Genomic DNA, 27,710 nt, shown 5'->3' with positions numbered 1-27,710 from the left:
CTTGATGATTACAGACAGGTGTGTTGGAACAGGGTTAAAACCGATCCCTGCAGGAAAGTAGATCTCCAGGAGCAGGATTGGGCTCCCCCAAAGCATTCTCATCCTAGGGCGTCATATACTGACGCTTTTGACATTTCGTCTACATCGAACGCACATGGCACCCTTGACCGTCAATATGACACGCACAGAGCTTTGTTCGGTTATGGGTAGGTTTAGGTCTGGGGTAGGGTTAGGGTTAGACCGCTAGGAGGCGCCTTCTGGCCCATTTCTATCTGCGTCTCATATTGACGCTATAGGGTGCCATGTGCGTTCGATGTAGATGAAATGTCAAAAGCGTCAGTATATGACGCCTTGGGATGAGAACGGGCTGGCTCCCCTGACTTAGAATCACCCAAGCAACTCAGTTCTATTTCCGGCGAACTCCATGCGGTTTCGCTACTTCCTCGAACAGGACAAAATTCATTTGGAATGCTCACTTTGACACGAGTATGTCAGAACACTCTAGCAACCACTTAGAAACACTCAAACAGCTGCATAGTAATGCACAACATTTTTTTAGCAACTACCCAGAGTGCCCAATCAACCACCTTAAAAGCTTGCAGCCGCCTACAACACCCTATCATTGTGACGGAGACTTTTGCATGGAAAAGCACCTTTAATTTAAATGTCATAATCATAATTAGGTTGGTGTGTGGGTCTGTTCTCTGTCTGTCTCTTTTTCTCTCTGGAGGGATGAATTGATATTGTAGCCAGTTTCTCATTAGCCATGTGTCCTGGGACAGTTTGACTTTATGTATGCCAGTCTCATAAACCAGCTAAAACGACTGTTCTGTAGCCACACTCTGCCTGTGTGTGTGTGTGTGTGTGTGTGTGTGTGTGTGTGTGTGTGTGTGTGTGTGTGTGTGTTCTTTCTCTTACAGTTCTTTATAAGGTGCACGTCTTCATTTATAAGTGGTACACATACGGCGTTTATGTTTATGGATTTTTAGCAACAGACTTTAATAGCTCATAATGCCTCATAAACTGAGATCTGTGAGGGCTTGTGGGTAATGGAGCTTATGAGAAAGGGAGGGTGCAGTTGATTGATGAACGGTGTTGTCTAATCTGTTGCTTAAGGTTATGTAACCCGCTGTATAACTCCGATGTGTGTTAGATTGATAGGGTCTGGGCTTAGAACAGTAAATTCACCCTTTGAGCAATTTGTGTCAAATGAAGCCTGGCGTTGAACTTCCTAGACAAGTTTGTTGTCTGTCCCCCTTTCTCTCTGTTTCTTGCACTCTCTCAGACAAACTAATAAAATGAGACAGAGGGAAAGGAAAGGGGTTTAGTCACTTGGCATTGATCGAAGGTGCTGTCTGAAATGTCTAAATCAGAACAACGAAACAGTTGACATATTACACCAAAACCTTCATAGCGGCTGATGATACTGTAGCTTTCTTTTTGTCTATGTCACGGTTATTGTCGGAAATATGTGTAAATTCCTATTTTTACCACCCAAACTGGACCCGTTCCATTCATTTTCAGCCAAGACAAGCTATTCTGGGCTGGAAAAAGTCTTGAAGATTTCAGATTTCAGTCTCGTTTGGATAGTTGTATGCAACATCTCCTTGTGTTTTGAGTAGGGAATACTGGGAGAACTTTAACAAGAGTTTAAATCTTGTCAGAAGAGATGAGGGTGTCATGGGTCAGTGGCTTCCTTCCTCACAAGAGGTTAAACGTGTCTCTCTTGAGTGCCAGTCACCCAGAAAGAGTATCAGCTTCGGTCTACCTAACTCAAATCAAACAGGCATTGCAACCTGAGGCTCAACTGACCACAAAACACACAGTCCAGAAAAGTGTTTAAGCAGTCTTCATGTTGTGCAGGTTCGTTCAGTTTGTTCCAATACAAGATGCCTCGTTCGTTCATTTAGTTCACGAAAGAGATGTCCCAGTTCATTCAGTTTGTCGACTAAACCTTGGTCATTCATTTAGTTCACAAACCAAGATGTCCACAGTTTGTTCAGTTCGTTCAACACATTATAATAAAACATAATTGAACATTTGTTCAGTAGGTCAATGAAATACTCGTTCACTCTCTGCTATTGAAATGGTCTTTCAAAAAAATGAGTCAGTCCATGGAAGTGGACGAGATTTGTTCGCATTACAGATTCGTTCAAAAATGTTGATTCGTTCTCAAATAAAAGACAACTGCAAGCGGTCTGCAAAGTGTCCTATCATGGCTGGTAAAAAAAAAAAAAAAGTAAATCTAACTTACTGTATATTAAAGTACAGTGATGGTTTTTAGTTTCGCCTTATTTGGACACGTTGTAACAAACTTTATTTTTCTGTGTCCTTAACAGCACTAACACTACCACAACAAGCAATACAAATTATCTCTTTTTCTTGATCATTGAAATGTGTTTTTTAGTGGTTTATTGGTTTCTATTTTCCTTGCATTATGCTGTGTAGCCCCGCCCACTGGCAAATCTCATTGGTCCAAAATTCTTCTCCACATAATTATATATTAAACACCCATATTCTGATTATGTGCTGTCACGCAGTGATAAAGTGATGAGTGGTATATATATATATATATATATATATATATATATATATATATATATATATATATAAATTTAAATAAATCAATTATTTAAAACCCCTCCTATTCCAGCTAGGACCGAGTTTAGCAACTGCTGTCAGCTCTAGTGTAGTCTAGAGTACTAGAAACACTCCACCTGTCTAAGCTAGTGCATTATCACTCAAAAAACATGATGAATTTCTCAAGCAAGAAAAGCACATACTGCAAAATACACTCTGTTGCACAAGTGCTTTGATAAGAGAGAGGATGTGAGTGTGTTTGTGCGAGAGACAGATAGATAGACGGAGAAGTAAAGCGCGGAATGAGTAAAAGAGACGCCGGCACACAGATGGTGGGCTGTTGGAGAAAAAGAGATAATGATTACAGATGAGAGGAGATGGAAACAGGCACAGTTAGAAAGAAAGAATGATAGATAGAGACAGGGAAGGAGGGGAGATGTTTCATTTCCATCTATACCACCCTCCATTTTTTTTAATAAGGTAATTTTCTGTTGGAATCTAGCGGCATATTAAAGGAGCAAAGTGTTTTCAGACACGTATTTCAGAATTTAGCTACCGAATTGTAAGGTTTATTTATTTATTTATTTGAAGTAGATGTTCTGCTTGGACCTCTTCATTTCTGCTGCACACTGCAACAAAATTTGTGTGTTATTAAACTTAGTGAACCTGCTAAGCATTTTAAGGCATCATAGGCAAAGTTTCGACACGAAAGCAGCCACATCACGTTGCCTTATAATATACTTCACCTGAAAGGCAGTATTGTATGTCTTCTAGAATATACTGCGACAACCCCAGTGCCAAATGTAAATGTTGTAAATGTTGTAAACTATGTAAATATAGTTCATTCAATAGAGAAAAATGTCCATAAACTAATTACAGTAAACTCAGTAATTGTATATCTTTTAATAATTATTATTGTTTAGCACTGTTAACCAGTAACATTTGATAAGACCAGCCAACTAGCTTATATATAAAAATTATATATACTTTACTGTACAGCAAAGGCTGGTAAAGCTAAGTTTGTGTGTGCACAATGCTATATTACCACTTCTGTTGGTGTTGTGTGCATTATGACACATTCCTCTGACATGATCAGCCTTGGTGCTCTGGTGGGTAATGTGTGTTTGAGTCCAGCCTGCAACCTGTTCTGATCACATTTTTTGTGCCTATTCCCAATAATTTCCTGTTACTCTACCCAAAATGCCCCTAAAAATGTCAGTTCAGAGTGGAACTGGAGCTTTCAAAAAAAAAAAGAAAAGAAATATATATATTCTCTTTTCTAAACCCCAATTTCTCACCGACGTTTACATGTTGGAGGGGGAGAAGACTGAAAAAAAAAATGTTTTTGTGTGAAAACACAGCTGTGTTAAGGCCTTGCAGAATTCAATCCCAGTCAAGCTCAATGCGAAGGTATATACGACAGAAACCGTGGACAGACCTCTCGCTGTGTGGCTCTTTGAAATGGAAAGTAACCTCCAGCCCACCTTTGCTCTGATCACCAGTGCCGGCATATGCTATCCCTCTGCATCCCTCTCATTTGGGCCGGAATAAAGGAATAATTCACCATTAATAAGTGTATAGCTGCCATCCTGTTATTCAACAGCGCTGACGGCAGCTGTTATCAAACAGCGCCCGTTTCACCGGAAGCTTTCAGAATCATGACCGCACACCTCCTCCCCGTTGTCCACAGGGGACCAATTTATTAACATGCGGTGGGAGGCACGGTCTCTTTCTTCATACACACAGCAGGAGCTCAGCGGTTGGGGAATGGAGGGATATGAAGCAACAACAAAAAAAGCATAAAAAAGAAAAAAAAACTATTTGGAGTGGGCTGTTTGGTGCTAAGAAGAGTGCGGAGCTCATTTTGATTACCTGAGCTTGGGTGCCATGTTGAATGAGGGCCAAGATTAGCCATGGTGAATTGGCCGCAATTGATTTGCTCTTTGAATGCAGCAGTCTGCCTTTTCACGGCAGTTTTGAAATGGTACTGGATGTTTGTTTTGTTTTTTCTCGTAAACGCAATTGTAAAGGTCGCACAAACTGATTGCTGGTTTTTATTCAGTTGATTTATTCCCACAAACAGAAAAGCATGCATGTTGCCACAAACACATACATGGATGAAACTCATATTTTACAAAAAAAATCGGAAAATCAATTAATTTATGCTGTTTTTACTTTTAAAAGTCATTGCATTTTACTGTAGCAATTTTTACAGTAAGAAAATAATACTGTAAAAATACGCATAAGTTTAGACACCCATACTAAAGTTGACTAAAAAGAGGAATAAAAAATCATCTTTTGGAAATTGAACCTAATGCCTTATTTAAAAAAAATTGGAAAAATCCAACCTTTAAGGACACCAATTTTCTTTGTGAATGAATAATGTATCGTAAATAAATAAATATTCTTCCTTAAAATACAGGTTGCATAAGTTTGGACATCCCTATGTTAAATTCCCATAGAGGCAGGCAGATTTTTATTTTTATTTTTAAAGGCCAGTTACTTCATGGATCCAGGATACTATGCATCCTGATAAAGTTCCCTTGGCCTCTGGAATTAAAATAGCCCTACATCATCACATAGCCTTCACCATACCTAGAGATTGGCATTGGCATAGGTTGGATTTTTCCTATTTTTTTAAATTAAGGCATTAAGTTCAATTTCCAAAAGATGATTTTTTATTCCTCTTTTTAGTCAACTTTAGCATGGGTGTCTAAACTTATGCATAGCACTGTATATATATATATATATATATATATATATATATATATATATATATATATATATATATATATATATATATATATATATATATATATATATGTCAGAGAAGTCTGAAAGAGGTGCTCACAATGTACTATTCTTACACTCTCTCTCTTGCTGTCCATTTTTTCTTCTCCACTTCTCTTGGGCTCAGTGGCTTGTGACGCTCCATATGTCCGTCTGCTTCTCCTCAGAGAGAGAGAGAAAGAGAGAGACAGAGAGAGAGCGAGCGAGAGACATTAATACAGGCACCCTTCGCCTCAAACATTCAGCACTCATGTTTTCCCAAAAGCCGAACACTCTGAAATGACAGGAGAATGGAGGGATGGGAAAGAGAGAGAGGGTGTGGATGATTGGACGTGTGAGAGAAAGACGGAGAGAAGGGGGTGTAGTGTGTGTGTGTGTGTGTGTGTGTGTGTAATGTAGACAGCAGTGAAGTGAATGTTATCGTACAGATGTTGAATGCACCTGCAGCTAAAGCAATGCATGAGAGCTCCCTGCAGAAATAACCACATACACTTAAGTACTATCACACACACACACACACACACACACACGCACGCACATACATTTTATTCATAAATTGTATTAATTTATTTGTTTGTTTGTTTGTCTGTTCATTCATTTATTGATCGATTTATTTATTTAAATGTTTAGATTTATTAATTTGTGTATGTTTTATTTTAAATATTTTAAATATTAAAATTTATTTATTGTTTATTTTCTTTAAAGAAATAATATTAATTATTAATTATTCATTTAAATACAATGATAAATGGCTAAAATAACTCATTTAGAATTAAAAAACAAAAATGTAATAGAATTTTTATTGTTTATTGTTTAATTCTTGTTATTGATGTCAATTTAAGCAGAATTGGCCCTGATTTGTTACCAGTATCACTAGAGCTCAAACATTAGGGCATGGAACTAACATCACCTTTGATCATGGGTTCGATTACCAGGGGATGCATGAATTGTTAAAATGCAACGTATGTCCCTTTGGATAAAAGTGTCTGCCAAATGTGTAATTGTAACTGCTCATTGCTTACCAAAATGGTTATGCATTTGACTTTCACTGAGCTAATGATTTAATTTTCTCTTTTTTCTCTCTCACAGGCAGGACGCAAGTGATCTGACTGGAACTATACAGAGGTAAGACTGTTTCTCTTTCTCTGTCAATTATTTGTATTCAGTTCTGGCTGTTCAATAGTGTGTTGACTGTGATATTGATGTGGTGTTTTTTCAGTTTTTTTTTCTGTTTCATACACACAAAGCAGAAATGCTGTCTTTTTTTAATCATTTTTTATTTATTTTTTTAACTGAGACCTTGGGTTGATCGCTGGATTGCTTTTCCAACAAACACAACACTCATACATTGTATACCTTCGTGACCTTTTCCATGTATGCTCTCAATAATGTTTAATATAACTTCACCATATAATAAAGTGAGCTGCCTACCTAGACTGTATTTTAAGGCATCTTAGGTGTACTTCTGATTTCCGTTCCAACAGGTTGGCTTAAAAAATATGTGTATCCTTCATAGAGAAGGCAATCCCAGAATGCACTGCAATGAGCTCAGTGGGGAAAAAAATTCCAAGATGGCGGACGAGCTCAGAGAAATGTTGTTTCATACTGAAAAAGTATCAATATGGTTAAATCTAAATAAAAATGGCATATTTTGTCCAACATTTGTATACGTTATGAGTTTTTATGCTCATTAGAGTATCATGCTTTTAGCTTAGCAACATGCTAACTTGCATTTTATTGCTGCCTACCTAGACCGCTTGAATTCAAGTAATTTATGAGGAACCATTTCAAGTTGGATGCTGCCTTTTTATCCAAGATGGCGGACGAATCCATAGAGTTGTCGGCTTTAAATCTATTCATATTGTACGATATACAATAGCAAAAAGTTACAGTAGCTTAATCTAATTATAAATAAACAGTTTTACCCAATATTTGCCTCTGTTATGTCGATTTATACTAAAGTTTTGTGTTTTTAGCTGAGCAACATGCTAACGTCAAAGTCCATTGGAATTAATTGGCAGCGGAGTCTCTTGAGGCGCTCTTTTTTTATAGGGCTGCCTATGTAGTCTGTTCTAAATCAATAATTTATGCGGTTCCATTTCAGTTTGCATGCCCTCTTAGAAGGTAGCTGCCTACAGTATGTACTGTAGGCAGTAGGGTTTCAGAGCAGTGCTAATGACAAGCTCAAACAGCATTCCAGTACCATTCAAGGCCTGATGCATCTGAAGCCAGCGTCCAATGTAAGGACAGCAGCAGACGAGGATGTTTGGATTTTTAGAAAGAAGAAAGAGGAAGCTCAGGCTATGCCGATTTTAACATATTTTTTTCAGAATTTTTGATTACGAGCGGAGAGCAAGATGACAGGGAAAGAGATCGAGATATATAAGGTGTTCTCAGAGTCGAGGGTGCTAGAGTTGAGGCTGGTAAAGATCTGTGACTGAGGGCCATTAAACCCAGCCCCACGGCTATGAGACGACACATCGAAAGAGCGAGAGAGAGAGAGGAGCTGCTGAGAGTTTTTTTGATAAACTGCTGATCCTGAAATAGCTACACCTATTTTTCATCGGGAATTCTGTTAAGAATAAATTGTCACGTCTCATCTGGAGAGGAGCTTTCTTCCTCAGGGCGGCACACTGAAACTCAAAGCCGGTGCCGGAGTTCGGCACCCTCTCTTGTCGTTAAGCCGATGCACTGTGGGTTACCGCCGGCAACTGGCTGATTGACAGACAGCCTGTGAGTTTTCAAGGGCATTCAGAAAAAGGAAAAAAATATGTCACCCTCGGAAAATGCTGTGGACGTTACAGTAAAATGAGCGAATATGACATGACAGAATACTAAATTCAAAGGAGATTTTTCTTAAAACTCAACAACTGACTGAAGTAAATATCCATCATAGCAAATAAATATCCCCCAATCCCTCATAGCATTGCTTCCATATGTTTCAAGTTAATATGCCGTCTACCTCGAATCCATTGCCAAACCCGCTTATCAGTTCCCGCCCACTGTTTGTGTTAAAAAAAGCTAACATAATATGGGGTTTCCAAAAGAAAAACATGTTTCCCCATCCAAGATCTGTGTTTTCCAGGAACATGATGATGTAATGAGTGTGCATATGGGTTTAATTTGCCAAATATTGTTGATCGAATCCCCCAACTTCTCTCTCTTGCACCACACCCAGAATTACCTCAGCATTCATCTGTTCGCCAAAAGTCGTGTGTGTCTTGCGGTTAAAGCAATTTTCATGCGACTTTATTTGCAGATGAAGTGTAAAAGAACACTCTGAAATTCACAAGGATAGCAAAACACCTCTGGAGCGTGAGGAAATGAACTAGAGATAGAGCAGAGGATATGACAGGGAAGGGAGGAAAGGGGACTGTTATTTTGGTGTATTAGGAAGAATTATAGGGGGGAAAAGTACTTTTGTTTGTGTGTAAATGTAAGTGTACAGGAACATGCTTTATGAAAGTATGCTAATGCAGATGCGAAGGCTTGGGTGAACTCATCCTTGCATTACCGAAGTGGTAACAGACCTCAGAATTCAAACAGCAAATGACCTGGTTGAGCAAACTTACAATAGACATACATGATAATGGGAGCTCTATTACCCCTTGTGGAAATGCTGAGAATGCAATGCATACCTGCGATGGGTTATGAATAGCGCTCTGACACATGCAATCGAAGTTGGGTAACTAGAAACGTTTGTGCAAAGTATGTTTCGGCCTAAAGGGAAAATTCCTCCCAGAGGAATAATAATGTATGGAATCTATAATGAGCCTAATTTACATAGTAAGGTGTGGGGGGACTTGTGCTAAAAAGAAACACAATGACTTAAATTCCCATGGTGCAGCGCAAGACAAGTCTCAGGAGACGTGAGGTAGTCTCCATTTGTTCTCCATTTAATCTCATTCCCAAATGATAATTTTGCAATGAATCTTCTCTTATTTTTTTCTCTTGAATTTTTAAAAGTTGCTATATTATATTTTACAGTGAGGAAAATAAGTATTTGAACACCCTGCTATTTTGCAAGTTATCCCACTTAGAAATCATGGAGGGGTGTGAAATTGTCATCGTAGGTGCATGTCCACTGTGAGAGACATAATCTAAAAAAATAAATAAATCCAGAAATCACAATGTATGGTTTTTTAACTATTTATTTGTATGATACAGCTGCACCAGGTTCACCAGGTTTGCACACACTGCAGGAGGGATTTTGGCCCACTCCTCCACACAGATCTTCTCTAGATCAGTCAGGTTTCTGGGCTGTCGCTGAGAAACACAGAGTTTGAGCTCCCTCCAAAGATTCTCTATTGGGTTTAGGTCTGGAGACTGGCTAGGCCACGCCAGAACCTTGATATGCTTCTTACAGAGCCACTCCTTGGTTATCCTGGCTGTGTGCTTCGGGTCATTGTCATGTTGGAAGACCCAGCCTCGACCCATATTCAGTGCTCTAACTGAGGGAAGGTGGATGTTCCCCAAAATCTCGCAATACATGGCCCCAGTCATCCTCTCCTTTATACAGTGCAGTCGCCCTGTCCCATGTGCAGAAAAACACCCCCAAAGCATGATGCTACCACCCCCATGCTTCACAGTAGGGATGGTGTTCTTGGGATGGTACTCATCATTCTTCTTCCTCCAAACACGTTTAGTGGAATTATGACCAAAAAGTTCTATTTTGGTCTCATCTGACCACATGACTTTCTCCCATGACTCCTCTGGATCATCCAAATGGTCATTGGCAAACTTAAGACGGGCCTTGACATGTGCTGGTTTAAGCAGGGGAACCTTCCGTGCCATGCATGATTTCAAACCATGACGTCTTAGTGTATTACCAACAGTAACCTTGGAAACGGTGGTCCCAGCTATTTTCAGGTCATTGACCAGCTCCTCCCGTGTAGTTCTGGGCGGATTTCTCACCTTTCTTAGGATCATTGAGACCCCACGAGGTGAGATCTTGCATGGAGCCCCAGTCCAAGGAGATTGACAGTCATGTTTAGCTTCTTCCATTCTCTAATGATTACTCCAACAGTGGACCTTTTTTCACCAAGCTGCTTGGCAATTTCCCCATAGCCCTTACCAGCCTTGTGGAGGTGTACAATTTTTTCTCTAGTGTCTTTGGACAGCTCTTTGGTCTTGGCCATGTTAGTAGTTGGATTCTTACTGATTGTATGGGGTGGACAGGTGTCTTTATGCAGCTAACGACCTCAAACAGGTTCATCTAATTTAGGATAATAAATGGAGTGGAGGTGGACATTTTAAAGGCAGACTAACAGGTCTTTGAGGGTCAGAATTCTAGCTGATAGACAGGTGTTCAAATACCTATTTGCAGCTGTATCATACAAATAAATAGTTAAAAAATCATATATTGTGATTTCTGGATTTTTTTATTTTTTTTATTATGTCTCTCACAGTGGACATGCACCTACGATGACAATTTCAGACCTCTCCATGATTTCCAAGTGGGAGAACTTGCAAAATAGCAGGGTGTTCAAATACTTATTTTCCTCACTGTATTATATTATATATTATATTATATTTTTGAAATAAATTGTAGATACAATACAATAAAATAAATAAAATTAATAATATATAGGATATATATATATATATATATGAAGTATTGTACTGAAGTATTAATATATATATTTAAATATTGTTAACACTTTGTAAGAAAATAAAATATAGAAAAAAATATACTGCTGTATATATAGCTATATTTGAAGCATGTTATTTGTTGAATAAAGCTAAATGTTGAATAAAGAATATAAAGTTAAAATCTCTTTAGAATCAAAAAAAGTTTCATCCTGAAAGTGAAGTATGTTTGGGACCTTGGTGTCTCTGAACAGAAGAACAATAGGGTTTAAGGCACCTCCTATGTGCTTTTTCTTTCCTATGGGCTACCATCCGAAATACAGTTGTCAACTTAGATGCAGAGATACTCTAATCTCTCTTTTTATCTTTTTCTTTCAACATCCATCGCATAACAAAGAGAAAAGGAAGTGAATGAACATGTGACTGTGTAATTAGCTCCTGTGTGCAATCACCGATTCCCTCATGCTGAATGACTGACTGCCTCTTAGCTAGCTGCATCAAAACCATTTCTTTTCTTTTTTCACTCCATTTTTTTTTTCTCGGTACCGGGGGTCTTAACAGCAGTGGGGGGGCCGAGAGGAAGAGGGGGGTGGGGGCGGAATCGGTTGTCAGCTAATTGCATCTCTCCGTGGCGATTATGTTCTCATAGAGAAAACAACCGATAATTATGGGAGCCGGGATGGCAGCACAAGAGAACGGTTACCGAACCGTCATGGCGGCCCGTGTGGGACCCGGCCTCATTATCACCACAGAGACTGACCCGCCCCCTTCACCCCAGCAACCGCTCTAATTACCATCTAAGCAGACCTGTCAATCAACACTATTTATAATCCAACTCTGAGAGAGGAATAGGAAAAGAGGGAGAGAAAGAAACATGAAAAAATAGTCCCTGGATATCGCAAGTATAAACCTTCAAGGTTTATTACAAGTATTCAGGTTTGTCCCTTGTGTAGATTGATGTATTTTGTAAATCTGAATGGGCCTGTTTTCTCTTTTGTCCACTGTTTTTTTTTTTTTTTTTTCTGTAGATTGATTATTAGGCCTTTTCATAAGAACCTTTCAAAATGATCACATTGAGACAGATCACTGAAAAGAAATAGTACTGTGGGACTATAGACTTTGGTCAGGCCTGATGCCGTATTTAATTTGACGTCTGTGAAAATAGATAGACGCACTGTTCTTTCAATATCAATATCGACCGTTCAGCTGAGAAAACGTTGCAAATATGTCCTTCCAAGAAAAAATTCAAGTGGACCAAAAACATTTTACACAAACCAAAAACACATTAACACATACAACTTGAATGGAAAAGTCAAAAGCATCTTTCTTATTTGCGTCACCCTGATGATGGCACATATTCTATGTGTTTTCTCTTTGCACGTCTGCAAAGCATTGCTCAAACATTTCCAGTGTGATGTTCAAATCACATTCAGTCTATTTTTTTTACTTTACGATTTAGAATGCACATGAAATGACTCCTTTTAAGAAGTGAATTTGATGAAATAGTTGTAAATTCTGATTAGGTTCTGTAAATATTGTGTAAATCTAAATACAAAGTTAATACTCTTTTGATTATAGTTGTACAGTATGTTTAAGGTATTTAAAAATACATCATTCAAAATGAAAAAGCTTTCAACGCTGTTTGCTAAATGATTTTAAAAAAGATAACCTAATGAGTAATGCTAAAACATTCAATATATCAGCTTATTTGTACATTTTTAGATTTGTGATCAACAGAACTAGTTGTGGTTCCGAATATATACTTGCAAATTTGCATAAACATACAACTTGATTATAAGGTTGTAAATTCTGAATATAATGTGTAAATCTGGATAGTTAATCTTGATTATGTTATCAATTCTGAATATAATCTGTAAATTTAAATGTATAGTTTTAAATTGTAAATTAAAAAAAGTAAATTATACTTTTTAAATCCAAGTATATAGTTAAAAATGTTGTGTAAATCTAGAGAGAGAGATATTTACACGATATAAAGCAAATCTGAATATATAGTTATAAATCTTGATATTTGCAAATCCAAGTTAAATAGTTACAAATTCTAAATATAAAGTTGCAAATCTGAGTAGTTCATTATACATACAAGTATGAAGATGTAAATAACGAATATTGCTGCAAATACACACCAACCCTATGAAATCAATTACATGACTTGCTAAGCCATGCTGTTTCTCGACTTCTCTCTTCATAACCATTGTTACTCGTTTCACAATAGCCGGCTAGTGTTTGTTTCCATTGAACAGAACATCATTTGCAGGCTTCTGAATGAGCCACCCGAGGTGAGGCCTTGTGAAAGGTTCGTTAGGCAGCCCTCTGAACGAGCTGCGCCACAGGACCCCATCTCCGTCTTTAGGGGGAGGCACCTGGACGAGCTCCACGGTGAGGCCTCATGTAGGCTGAGTGATATGAGGCGTGAGACCTTGGAGTGCTGCCCTACTGTTACTCACAATCCTAATACCTCACAGATGTTCTGGATCGAGAAACAGCTGTCTAACATTACGTACGCGCACAAAAACGCTAGCGGCCCCCAACAGCCGGTGGAACATTTCACAAAGCCTCCCGTACACAATGTAAATTTACAAACATAAAACGGGAAATCCAAAAACACCACGTCCCACCTACAACGTGAGGATCCTGTCGTAAGCCGTTAATACATTAGCATAATGCGTTTAAACAAACGCCATGTCACATCACTAATACCCTCATGGTGGAATAGCCTCATATTTTTGCTTATGTTTGTGCGTTTCAGTAAAATATTTGCATTTGTTGTTCATCTAGCCCAGTTCATACACTTTGCTGGAATAAACGAGAGCCTCTAAACAGAAACACCATAAAAGAGTCTGAATGCTCTGCTTAATTACACATTCGCACACAAAGTCCCGTCCCTCATCCCTGATTGGGGTATTGTCTCCCGATTTTTCTCCTCTAACGACCGTTGGGCCCCCCCACGCTTTGAATATTCATGAGAGGAAGTGTCTCACTAGATGGCAGTGCAGCGCAGCGTGGCCATTCTAATGAGCTCACGGGGGATTAATATTTATGAGATCTGGGAGGAGGATACTGCCAATGTGACTTGTGTAATGCGAATGTGTATGCGTACAGTGACTCAGACCTTAATATCTAAATCAGCTAGACAGCACAGAGTGGCCTGTCACGTACACAGACTTAAAGAAGAAAAGAGGCTGCTATTCCACTTGCTTTGAGTATATTTGTAGAGAAAATGTTTAGAATGTCTCAAAATCTAAAACAAAATCTCTGGCATTTGGATTTCCTTTGAAACATTTTTCACTCAGTAATTGCTAGTAAATCTCACACATAATTATAAAGAAACCACACACACACACACAATTTATTTATTTTTTAAGTAGAAAGAACTTTTTCAGTTGAAATTGTATTGTATTTACAATTTCGAAAAGGATTTTGGTAACACTTTATATTAATTTTCTTTAGTTAACATTACTTAACTACCTTAGTTAACATGAACTGAATGAACACTACTTCTTTAGCATTTATTAATGTTAGTTCATATTAATTTCAATAAAATCAAAGGTTGTATTTGTATTTGAACAATTGTATTTTTATTAACTAACATTAACAAAGATGAATAAATACTGTAACAAATGTATTGCTCATCGTCATGTTAGTTAATACATTAACTAATGTTAACTAATTAACCTTATTGTAAAAGTGTTACCAAGATTTTTTTACAATTAAAGGAGAACTCCGGTCAATTTTAACATTGAGCTAATTTTTTTGTACATTTGGAGTGCTGTCAATACAGAGAACAACGACAAAAATCGGTGTTGCCTACACCGAGTTATTCTATTTTTAAAATTTGCACCCTGTTGACTTCAATGGGGCAAGTACTAAACCTGCTTTTAGCCTCTTAACATCCTTGATGTGTCATTACAAGTGCACAGAAAATGTGAGTGATTCCTTCAGAGTGAACACGAGTGAATCTGACTGCAGTAGATGTGAAAGAAATGTATAAAAATGATGTTATTTAAGCCAGCGCAAATTGTCGATTGAATAGTCGATAAAAAAAGTAGTCGATTGCCGAGTTCACGCTCGTGATAATAGGTAACTAAACCTATGCGCGTGAACTCGGCAATCGACTACTTTGGACTTCACCCGAAAACAGGATGTAAACACAGGTATTTGCGCTGGCTTAAATAACATCATTTTTATACATTTCTTTCACATCTACTGCAGTCAGATTCACCCGTGTTCACTCTGAAGGAATCACTCACATTTTCTGTGCACTTGTAATGACACATCAAGGATGTTAAGAGGCTAAAAGCAGGTTTAGTACTTGCCCCATTGAAGTCAACAGGGTGCAAATTTTAAAAATAGAATAACTCGGTGTAGGCAACACCGATTTTTGTCGTTGTTCTCTGTATTGACAGCACTCCAAATGTACAAAAAATTAGCTCAATGTTAAAATTGACCGGAGTTCTCCTTTAACATATGTTTTATTTTATTTTGAATCCCATTTATGTTATTTGCTGTTTTTCAGTTAACAAATTTTTTTTTAATTTTTTAGTCAGTTATCGTCACTAGGCATGCCACCAATGACACTCACTGTATTCATGCATCATGTCTGAATTACAAGCTCGAATGAGACTAGAGAACTATGTGATTTGAAGAAAATAATTCATTTTGGAATTACGTGAAAGTGAGTAATATTGAATTTTAATTCCCTTAACTACATTTTGAGTTTGATATAAGCTTTAACTAAAGCGACCAGTTGTGGTGTCATGACCTGTGGCATCCGTGACTCATTTTAGTAATTGCAGCAGTTAGGTTGTGTGTTTAAGGGAGAGTGGGGGTTTGTGTAAGTGTGTGTGCCCATGTTACATAAGATTTTACTGGAAGAGAAGAGGATGTGGTGTCACAATAAGTGTGTGTGCAGTAGCATTGCCGATGGAAGAACTTGTCTCTCGCTCGGCTTCTCACTCTGTCGTTCTATCTAGAAAATCACACACACAGACACACATACACACAGTCCATACAGGTCCATCAATCGTCAAACACCTCTTTTGGGTTTGACCAGTTACTGACTAAGCCATTAACCTCTTTCAGACACACGCACACACACACACACACACATAGGATATACAGTATGTACACATTATCAAAATACACACACACATATGGTTTAAATGTATCCTGGGTGGTTGATCTCAAAAATAGAGCAGAATATAGCAGGATCTGAACTATTTTAGTTCAGGCCAGACACACACACACACACAGGACAGATGAACTAGTCCAGACATGAGTGTCAGGTTGACAGCCTCATACCCAGAGGAATGCTTCCTTCAAGCTGAAGAGAGAGAATCGCTCGTTTGTTTGTAAGGTATGGGTGAAAGAAAAGTGCAATTCCCCTTAGGGTTGAGCTGGCCTCCGTCATCTTTGTCATGTATGTGCGCACGCGTGTGTGGAGATGAGTTTGACAGTTGTCAGAAAAACTTGACCAATTGAAAATACTTTCTGACCTTTAACATTAGACACACATGCAAAGCACGTCCACCATGTAAACTTCCACCTCATTTCACCCATTCAGGGAAATTAAGCCGCAGGAATAAAGAAATATTCACAGTTTAGGCTCAACATTTTCCCAATGAGCCTGGGTTGAGTATTCATGATTATAATGTCATAAACATTAGCTCATTAACAAATGACCGCCCACATTTACATAGCAATTACTACTTAGTATTCCGCAAAGTAGCCTAGCCTAATGAACGTCAGTGAACTATGCTGATACGTGGAGGTTCACAGAACCCCTAAAGGGATGTGGTGAAAAAAAAAATTGATTTATGTTTAAAATTTATGTTTCAATGCCTTTGCCTTCTCTTGCTAAACTTTTACGTTCCTCCAAGAAACTGTGTGTTGACCCAAAAAACTTTGGAATAGTTTTGTGAGAGGACGCAAATGTTTTGCTAGTTAGAGTAAATGCGAGAGAATGTATAGTTTCTCGGGAAACGCAATACTTGACACTGTCGTTGAGATGAATGGGAATGCTAACAGCTAGCTTTCCCCATATACGATCGAGCTCCTTAATTCAAGTAGCAGTAAAATACAGTTTATAACTAACATTAACTAGCTAGCTTAGCAAGATTCTCTTCAAACTGTTGCTGTATCATGACAGTAGTTGACCTGAAAACGAAAACTGCTGAGGCTAATGCTAGCTTTAGCACTTCTTGTTGCAAAACTGAGAATACAGTGAGAATGCAATGACGTGAGATTGATCTTGCTTAGCTTGAAAGGTTTGTGTTCATGTAATTATGTATAGAAAGTGGAAATGGTGATTATGTCTGTGACTAGCATTATTAAAGTGGACTTCAGGGAATAAAATGCTGTAAATGAAATAAATAAATGAATAAAAGTGAAGAATTTCGCCCGTTTAATATTTATTGTCATTGTTTTATGATTATTCATCGGCGTGACATTGAAGATGATATTTCATAGCAAAAATTCCGCTGTTGACAGCTTTTCACAGAGAAGGGGAAATATTTAGATTATTTTGATGCTGCTCAATAGCCAAAAATACCCAGGAAGAAAAAGAAAGAGTTGTGTTTTCTGTCTCTCTCTCATTAACATCCTAATGAACAGATACTCTACCTCTTCTGTTTTTCTGTCATTCTTTGAGAGAGCGTGCTGGCTTTGAAGTGTCTACACAGACAAATCCGCATCCAAAAGCACAATAGTCCTTATTTCAGTTTGGAAGCATACACAAACACGTACACACACTTACACAAACACACACACACGTACAGAGTTCAGTCAAGAGCAAATATGGACCTGAATACAATGACAATGTAGAAGAAGAAAAATCATCTATCCAAGCAAAACATTTTCCATATAAATAGTGGGGGCAAATGGCTTTTGCTGTGTGTATGTGTGTTGAGGAAATAATTGAGGAGACAGAACTCCGGAATCAGGCCTCTAATGGAAGGTGACAAATTAATTTCTGTCTGCTAATAGCTCAAAATAGAACATGCCCGACTGGCTGTCTTATTCTAGGTGCCGCTTGGAAGTTCAAGCACGTGTGCATGTGTGAGACGGAGGACAAGGAGAAAAAAATCCTCACTGGTGCAGCTCAAACTGTGTGTGTATGAGCTTTGTGATTAGATGAACATCTATGGGTTAACCATTCTAAAAGTACCAGTTTTTGGCTTGGGTTTTATTTTATTTTATTTTTATTTTTATTTTATTATTATTATTTTTTATTTTTTATTTGGTTGTTTCATTGTGTCTCACTGTGCGCCATGTATTAAAACATAAGTTAAAAGAACATCGAAGTTTGAAAAATGTGCATTGAGCATTACCATTTCTTGTACATACATATCTAATATATCTAATATCTTGTGTTCCATCTTAGTTTTGAAAAAAAGAAGATGCTCTATGTGAATAACTTAAATTTCTCTGATCATATCAATGGCTCCAGTGGTAAGAATATCCCTTATTCTGAAATGACTCAGGTTTATTAAATGCATTAATTTTTTATCACATTATATTTGCTACAATTAATAACACTAAATTACCTATATTTTCAGATGAATATTTTGTCTGTGCAGACCTCTACTATACGTCTACAAGACACACACCAACTTTGAAAGATTAACAAGCTCTTTAGTTTCTTATGATCTCCTTCCTTCTCCTTACACACACACACACACACACACACAGTTCCTGCCAAACCTTTGATCTACCGGCAACAGGATCATGAATAGTCCCGCTGACATTAGCACTCATTGAACGCTTCACTCTAACTGCCATTCATGGATTGTGCCTTTGTGTCTTTAATCTCTGTTGATTGGTCGTCTTCGTATTAAGGCACTGTTTGTATTTGATTGGCCATAATAACGTTGTCACTGGAACAATGTAGGAGATCTATCTCATCTCATCCCCATAATAGGGTTATCCGAAAGCCAAAAACTTATGAACAGTTTTCTGCTGCGCTTTCATGTGGTCCTGCCGTGTTTTAAAGATAAGATTAATTCTTCATATCAGCAATCTGATTGTGGACGCGTGTATCTCATGCATGTTTTATAGCAGCTCTTTCTTCTGCTGCGTCAAACCTTTTCTTTGGAAAAAAAAACTCTAAATTATTCATCTGTGTTTTGGTGCATTCCTCCTGCAGAACGAGAGACAGAAAGAGAGAATGAATTGAGGGTCTTCCTTTTTTCTGAGGTTCCCACGTGGACTGCATTCTGATAGAGACATGAGGTTTTTGGGCCTGAGAGACAAAACGAGGTAAAATAATCCGAGAGTGCTGGTCAAAGAGAGCCAAGTGCGGGTTTGGATAGGTGAAATGGCACAGCGCTGACATCACATAATCCTTATTTTATTAATGTTAGCTCAAGAACTCTCATGTTCAGACAAAACACCTTAGGTTTATCTCTCGTTGTCCCTCTCTCCACTCGCTGGGATATTCCTTTGATATGCCATCTTTTTTAAGGCTAGATAACTTTTATTAATAAAGACAGAACCTCTGTGAATTGCATCAGCCTGACCTTAAAGAAACTTAAAGAAACAGGCACACAAATTTGCAAAGTCTCACTTTTAATGGTGCCACAGATGACTTTGCAGTCCCTGTGCTTGTCATGCACAACACATCAAAATTGCATCTTTTAGCTCTCCTCAATGAGGAAAATTATTTGCTTTGGTCTTAATCTGAGTTAGGTTTGAGCTTTAAGATAATTTTCAGGTAAAATACTCTACTCCTGATCACCCTTTATTACCCTGTATGTCACCCCTTATGTAGCTTGCAACTTTCCATTGAACAGTATTACTGCAGCTTATTTTTGGCCAAAGGTTGTCCACTTATTGTTCACTGCCTAATTGACATTTAAAGTGACAAATCCAAGTTTTTTATGCTTATTACACTATTATTACACTATTATTATCATGTAATAGTAGACTTAATGACTTCAAATGGTGCTTTGGTCAGTGAACATACTGTGAGTGAGGCTAAGACTAAGTTAAAATGGATCTTGTGCCATTGTGTCATTGAAAAAATGTCCTGTCTTTTTAATATCATACTTATCAATAACTGGCGACGAGCCTAGTTGTTAAAAACACATCCGAAACCCCCTTGTGTTCTGTTAAAACTCTTTTTGAACTCGAGTATGTGTCCTGTGTGCCCGCTAAGACTGTATTTGGAAGCTCCCGAGGGGACAATAAACCCAGTTTCAGGACCGTTTTGAGATGAAATACCCAAAAGTCCAGCCTAGTAACTAGTCGCAACATAGACAGCCATTCAAGATGGGTTGTCATGGCTAGGAGGGATTGGACATTGACCTTTTAATCACCGTTATAGACAAGACAATTAGGCAGAAGAGAAGAAAAGTGAAAAACATTCTATTGAATATTGCAGGAAAGCACAGAGGGAGAGAAAGCAGGAAGATACTCTAACTAGGTCATTTCATTAAACTGTAAATGCAATACAACGACTTGACAGAGAACGTTATGTTTGTGCGATGGACTGTAAATGATTTTATAATCGGCCTGCTTTGGTTTTGAGTGTGTGTGTCTGCACAAATTGTCCCAGGGCACTGTCTATACATGCAGAGATCTCTCTCACCCTCCACCACTGTTTCTCTCTATTTTTGTCATGTCTCGTCACCTCTCTTTCCTTTTTGCCTTCTCACATCTTGCCACTTCTCTTTTCTCACAGTATCTTATTGTGTACTCGTCTCTTTACTTTCTCATCATTTAATTTTGTCTCATCTCCTCTTTTCTCTTCGTATTTGATCTAATCTTGTCTTATTTAATCATCTCTTCTCTATTATTTTCTCTTCTTGTCACATCTTATTTGTTCTTTTCTTATTTTGTCTCACCCTGTCTCATCTCTGCTCTATTCTTTTTTCTTCTTGTCTCAACTCATCCCTTTTCTCATTTTGTCTCACCTTGTCTCATCTCTTCTTGTCTCCATCGTTTTACTTCTCTTATTATCTCATTGTTTCTTCTCATTTTATCTCGTCTTGTCTCATCTCTTGTCATCTCTTCTCTATTCTTTTTCCCTTGCCTTATTCTATCTGTTATTTTCTCAATTTCTTTCATCTTGTCTCATCTTTTCTCATCTTTCTAATCTAATTTCAACTTATTCTTTTTCTCATTCCGTCTCTTTGCTTCGCTTCTCGTTACTTCCCCTATATTGGACTAATCACTCATAATGGGCCCTATGGACTCAACCAATTGTGTGTGATTAGGCATCATCCTCAGACGCAGCTAAATACCATTGCCAGAGATCATATAAAACCAGTGATCATGCCTGGCATATATTTCGTCTTTGGCTGTCAGTAGCAGCTCGACTTCAACCCTCACGCAGACAGACGTAGATTTTCATGTTGCAAAACAAATGCCAAAAAATACCCCTCCTGCGAGTTTAAATGAAAAACAGCGTGAACTAGAATTGATCGGTAATACATTTGGCATTTTCATCTAGCCGTTAAGTTCCCTGCCCACATCTGACTATATGCCTGCCACTCAGAAACACTCGCTGCTGGACAACCATTACATTTACAGTGACTAGCACATGTGAGACTGGCAGAGGGGCTGGCGGTAAAGAAAAACAGAAAGAGAGAAAGGAAAGGAGGTGGCAGATGGAGCAAAGAGACATTTGGAACTGGTTGTTTTACGCCTCTAACCAATTTTATTTGCATGACATCTGTAATTGAAATCACTATGGTCACTATAATGCAGATCAGCGTTGAAGGAAAACTCTTTTTTTGAAGTGATGGGATCTGCAACTATTGCAGGTACAGTTATAGGACATTAACAGGGCACCTCAGGACCGCAGGTGTTTGGTAAACAAATTACTTTGCCAATTATTGCAAGTGTTATGAATGATCGTAGCCAATTGTGCAAGGTGCAACACAAAATTTTGTCCTTTAATGAATCGGTGCCCTTGATCCTCTGATGTGTTTTTCTCGTGATTAAACATTCATAAGCCGTAATAAACACAATGCATTTTTAAACAGGCATATCTGGAAGACATTTGGAAGAGGGAGAGAGAGAGTGAGAAACTTGTGAAAGGAGGAGACATTTAAAGAGAGAAGAGGTAAATATGTTTTTCTGGAATGGAGAGAATGAGAGAGAGATGGAGGGGTAGGAACAGATGGTGAAAAGAAAGAGCAATGACAAGAGGTTATTTTCAGATGAGTGTGACTATTTAACAAAATGTTCCTATTGGGAGGACAAATGGGCTTCTTAGAATTGCACATACAACACACGCTCAGAACCCTCGTTTAAACTAATCCACGTCCCTGGTGATTTTCTGCTTTCCCACCGCAGGACTAATTTATCAAAACAATGGTCCTCAAAAAGCCTGTAGTGTTGTCTCTGAGAGGAAGAAAAAAAAAAAAAAAAAGAAGGAGTAGCAATGATGTATACCCTAACCTGGAAGCATGCCTCAAAACTTGGCACGCTAAACAGTGAAACCGCTCAGACCAAGTGAAGACAAGTTCAGTTTATATAACCATTTTACGATTTTAACACAGTACCCATTATTTTCTTACCGTGGTGATTTTCTGTTAAAAGGCAACTTTGCCTGTTTTCCAACCGGTTACAAAGTCGGTGAAGCATGTAAATGAACAATGTGTATTCTTTCTCCACATTACCTGGGCCCTGTTTTTTGCATCATCTGGCTGACATTTGCTGACAAATAAACTGGTATATTTAGGTACCATAGTGAAAGAGTACAAATTGTCTATTTATATACTACTAACATTGTAACAATACAAAGCTGGTTATTCTTTGACCCTTAAACGCATACCTCAGGTCTTTAGTGATGTGGGACGTCATTCACTACCCTTACCTTCTTAGTATTCCTAAATCAATGCATTATAAACAATATAACAAGATTTAATTTTATTTTTTTACAAGATACTGCCTATTTTTCCATTCATTTATTTGTAAAAATGTACGATTTGCTAACGAGTAAATCTGATTTACTAACAACTAACGCACCGAGGTGTGTAACAATGTACGTTTTTTCTGCACAACAATAATCTAATCTTTGATGATTAAGTGCAATTCACCTTTTTTTTCACAAGGTGTCAATGTCTGATACACAATGATGAAGTGACGTTTCACTCATAGTTACCGCAGGCAGAAAACAAAAGAATAGGAAGTATCATCAGCAAAACTTGAAATGGTTCAGTGATTTATTGCAGAGCAACGCAATCAAAAATTAGTGTCACTGTCACTTGATGGTGGATCTGTCAAGAAGCTGTCAGTGATTAAAATGTTGATTTTGAATATTTTGTAAATTATACTTTTAAGAGATGGCGAATATGAGCCAGATGCTGAATGTGCTGGGAAATGAGCTCTAACGAGGACAGTGATGATGGTATAAAACATCTGCTCGAACTGAACCCTTCCAAGCTCCAAAAGATAACCAAATATGCTTTGTTTTATTCTTCTGTAATTGTTTCTTATGTATCAGGAGAGTTTTACATTATCACGACAGGTAGGTCCATCCGTGTTAGATTTAGATCTAGGACCTTAAAAAAACAAGATTATGTAATACTGATTGGCCAAACATTTATGCATTTAAGGGTTAAGCCAGTGTGTCTCAATTTTAGTCCTGGGAACCCACCTCCCAGAAGATGTCTCACTTATTAAAACATCTGATTCAACTCATCAGCTTGTTAGTGTGTTAAATAGAGAGACATTTAAAACAGTCTGGAAAGAGGGTCCTGAGGACTGAAGTTGAGAGACACTGTTTTAAGCGAATCACTCTTTATCTCAACTCATTTATTTCACTTAGCTTTCGGTTCTTCACCATTGATATATAAAGAAGTCCCTATTTTAGCGTGCTTGGAGTCATTCACAGAAGGCACATTCTTGCATCCCATCTCTGCAACTTTTCCTTTTTGCCTATGTTGACAAATAAAATTAGGACAAAGGTGAATGCTCTTGAGATAGATGAAATTGTAGTACCAAATGTAGAGTTTTGGCTTTTTCTAATTGTTTAAACAGCACTTCTTTAGTTGTTATTCTCATATGGATACAAGATACGAGCTGTCCTCTGGGGTGTTGGGCATCCTGGACAACAGCAGGCTTCCCAATGCTAGCCAGCACCAGGCTAACAGCACTAGCTGTGGCCCAAAAACAACATGAGCTGTCAGAAAGGGTTATCACAGCCCAGTGAGTCGGGAGGAGGGGAGGGACAAGAGGAAGGAGGAGGGAGCCAGTGAGGGTGGATGGGTGGGAGTGTTACTGCGAGACAGAGAGAGAGAGAGAGAGAGGATTCAGATGCCAGAGAAAGGGCCAGCGTACACCCGCCACAACTGAAAGCACAAGGATCGTGTGCGTGTGTAGTGCATGCTTGCATTCGGAGTAACGGCGATGTTGGAGCACTCGTCTGAGCTGGGCTTTGTGCCGAGTGTGTGTGTGGACAGCATGCGATACCCATCTACCGCGAACAGCGCTGTCTCCATGAGGAGCACAGAAGAACTGCTGCTGAGGTAACGCTGTCCCTGGACAGAACACAAAGACATACATGCACACACACACACACAGATCAGGGTATCTCCGAAAGGTTCGCCGTTCATAGCTGCAGGCATGCGGAGAGCCATTTCAGGAATGTTTGGTTGAGGGAAGCCTGCGGTTTTGTTGGCTTGGTTCGTTGACATGCCGATTGTAGGCCGTTTGAGCTGTGCTTGCATGCAGTTGTGTTTTTGTCAAATTGCGGGACCCTGTCTGTGCTGTACCGTCGGCACTCGTCTTGCCAACCGTGAAAATGCACAGCTTGCAATGTTCCCCTCTCTTGTTTCTCATCCCCTACGGTTCGTTTGGAGCCTCTTTAAAAACTGAAGAGTTGATACAGCTATAGATAAGTGTTGAGAGATGCGTGTACGTGCACGCAGGATAATGCGCGTGTGTGCAAGCGAAACAGTGTGACAGAAAGGGAAATCAAATTTATTACAATAAAATTGTGCATGCAAATCATTGTCCTCCCTTATTGCACACTGGTCGCGTTTCCATACAAGCGTTCTTAATCCATAATAATTCACCTTAGTATATGCGCGTACATTTAAGTGTGCAAACATACTTGCGAGTACCTAAATTCTGAGTTTGTTTGGATGTAATAATCGCATTAAACAAAGAGAGGGATGAGCAGGAGGGGTTAAGCCCCGTCCCGCCACTAGAAAGATGTCTGCTTTTGTTTGCACGCCTCTCTGACGATTGGATTTAAAAGGGTGGGGGGGTCTGGAGAGAGGGATGGAGGGGAGCATTCGGTGGAGAGATGGAAGGAGGGTAGCGCTGAAAGCATTCTCAACAATGGGACGCCCCAACAATGAGGCTGTCACTCACTTTGTGGCTTGCTTTCTACCTCTCTTCTCATCTCTGTCTCTGGCCATTTTTTAAAACTGGAGAAGGGTGCTAATCGGGCCGTGTCGGGTTGGTTTTTATCCCAGGGTTATGGGCAGTTAATAACGTGGGCTTTTAATGTGCGGAGTGTAATGGGGTGTGAGGGCATTAGTTGGGCCAGAGAGGCGGCCATGTTGGTTTAAAGAGTAGATTTATGGCCTTTTACTCATTCATTGTACTTGTGCTCAATGGCTTTTAAAATAGCCCCCAAGGAACATGAATCTCTCCAATGACTGCAGTCAGGTCTTCTTGTAACACACACACATACATTGGCTATAACTCAACCTCCTCCAATAAAGAAATGTCAAATGTAAGCGTGGCATAACCATCACACACAAGCATGCTCATTAGAGAAATACTACCAAATATTAACAAATGTACCCCAACGCGACTGGGACTGAATCTATGGACTTGAGAACGTTTAGCGTTATTTGATGCAAAAATGATTTATGGAGCTACACGAAGGGCCACATTCAAAGGGAAAACCATACATGCTGGGACTATAAAAGAATCTATTGCGTGTGCCTCTGGCGGTTGATGTAATGCTTCGTTCGCTGAGGACTCACATCGATTTATGCCGCTGAGTTTCAACTTCAGTCGGTATGATGCCGAATGTACTGTAATGATGTCTAGAAATTCAATGACTTTATTTACTATTGATGGTAACCAATTTTGAACATATCTGAAACGTTTCTTTTATACTTATATATTTCTTATATTTCAAAACCTAGTGGTCTTCCTACCTAGACTTCATTTATGCACATCACAGTCTCAAAACCTGATAAACTGCCAGCCTAGACATCATGTTTGGACAAAAACCTGAAGAGCTGCCTGCTTAGACAGCATTTTCAGTTATCATAGTCATGTTTAAATTTATGATGTTGTGTAGGTAGGCAGCCCACTAGATTATCAAGTGGAGCTTGTATGAGTTTGACTTTAGCTGACAAAGCTATAAATGATGTGTTTCGTACAGGAAATTTAAGGGTTAAGCAATCACGGATAACACCAGGTCGGTTCTTAACGGACTGTCATAAAAACTTCCACTTTCTTCCTAAAACCACTCGTACAGCACTGCCGACTTTCCGCTACAAACATTGGAGTTTGTACTCTGCAATTAGTGGCTTGGAAAGCCTTTCATTATGGTAAAACAAGGCGATGGCGGTTGTGTCTGTGTGTGGCTGTGGAGACAGGCTGCTGTCACTGTGCATTCTGGGATATGTGCGCGAACGTGTTGCAGAAATGGGTGGTTTTGTGTTATAGGAGAATGACCTGTCCCTAGGTGCCCAGCGTCGAGCTGTGGCTCAGCGAAGCTGCGCGAGTTTCAAATGAAAATAAATGAGAAGCAGTGACCAGCGCTCTCAGGGTCCCGCTTTAATGAGGGAAACGGGGGGAGGGATGTTGAAACAAAGGAACGGGGGGAGATGGATAGAGAAAGGAAAGGAGAGAAAGGCTCTTTAATGAATGTAGGACTTGGAGAGAAATGGCAAATTTATTTAAACTCCAATTTTGCTACACAAGACCTGTTCAATTAAACCAGTAAGGTTCACTGCACTGGGCAAAAATCCCTCCGAGGTTGGCATTCTGGGATAGCGGGAAGCAGAAACGGGCCTTTAGTTTGAATGTTGGATGGTTTTATGATTTAGGAGACAGATTTAGTTCTAGATCAATATGACAGAAATGAATATTAGGGGTGTCTAAAGCAATACGACATGCTGTTGATATCATGTGATGTCATAATAGCATTGCTGCTGGTTGCCATGGTGATAATGTAAACAACTGGGGTCGAGTTAATGTAGAAGATTAGCCAGGCTAGTGATCCCAGATTACAGTGACAGGCTTACATGCACTCTCTAGCGAACCACAATACTCAAGTGGATGATAGTTACAGTCAAATGTGTCATTAAACCACATGTGTTGTTATTCAGATAGGTAGTTAGAAACATGTTGACAGTTCAAATGCATAGTTGACTTAAGACTCTCACCATAATATTATACCAATGCAAAGACTTCCATTGAACACAAAAGGCTTTCAAGCTCCAATGCAGAATCTAAAACAATTGTGTACTATACACTATTGTGCATTAGTTTTGGGCCAAAATTCATATAAATATTCAATGATAATCTTCCCCTCTGATAATCTTTTAACCGCTGCGACCAAATCATTGAGACACTGAGTTAAACTCGATAACTGGATTATTCAAATTTATAAACAATTCATTCAGACATATTTTGTGAACCGAATCAAATCTTAACATTTAAAATATCTCTGACATTCGCGCATGGTTTTCGCAGTTTGTCCCCTAGTGGTGGTCGCACAGAACTTTCAAATTGGTCATGATAAAATAAATGTA

General features: G+C 38.8%; 1 protein-coding gene across 46 annotated transcripts in view; it reads left to right on the top strand.

Moving 5' to 3' along the window:
* celf2 (cugbp, Elav-like family member 2) overlaps nucleotides 1–27,710 on the top strand; it is a 143,646-nt gene that overhangs the window by 29,453 nt on the left and 86,483 nt on the right. For 34 of the 46 annotated variants that reach the window (XM_081363774.1, XM_081363761.1, XM_081363772.1 and 31 more), the window contains exon 2: nucleotides 6,460–6,495. In XM_081363774.1, coding sequence (XP_081219900.1) covers nucleotides 6,460–6,495 — 36 coding nt within the window. Of the gene's footprint in view, nucleotides 1–6,459; nucleotides 6,496–24,214; nucleotides 24,453–27,710 lie in introns of those variants that run through there. The other 12 variants (XM_081363741.1, XM_081363740.1, XM_081363745.1 and 9 more) reach the window with 5 other exon arrangements.

The sequence above is a fragment of the Scardinius erythrophthalmus genome (genome assembly GCF_964197995.2).
Source record: "Scardinius erythrophthalmus genome assembly, chromosome: 4".
Lineage (NCBI taxonomy): Eukaryota > Metazoa > Chordata > Actinopteri > Cypriniformes > Leuciscidae > Scardinius > Scardinius erythrophthalmus.
The sequence above is the reverse complement of the archived record's forward strand: the minus strand, read 5'-3'. Positions and strand labels throughout refer to the sequence as shown.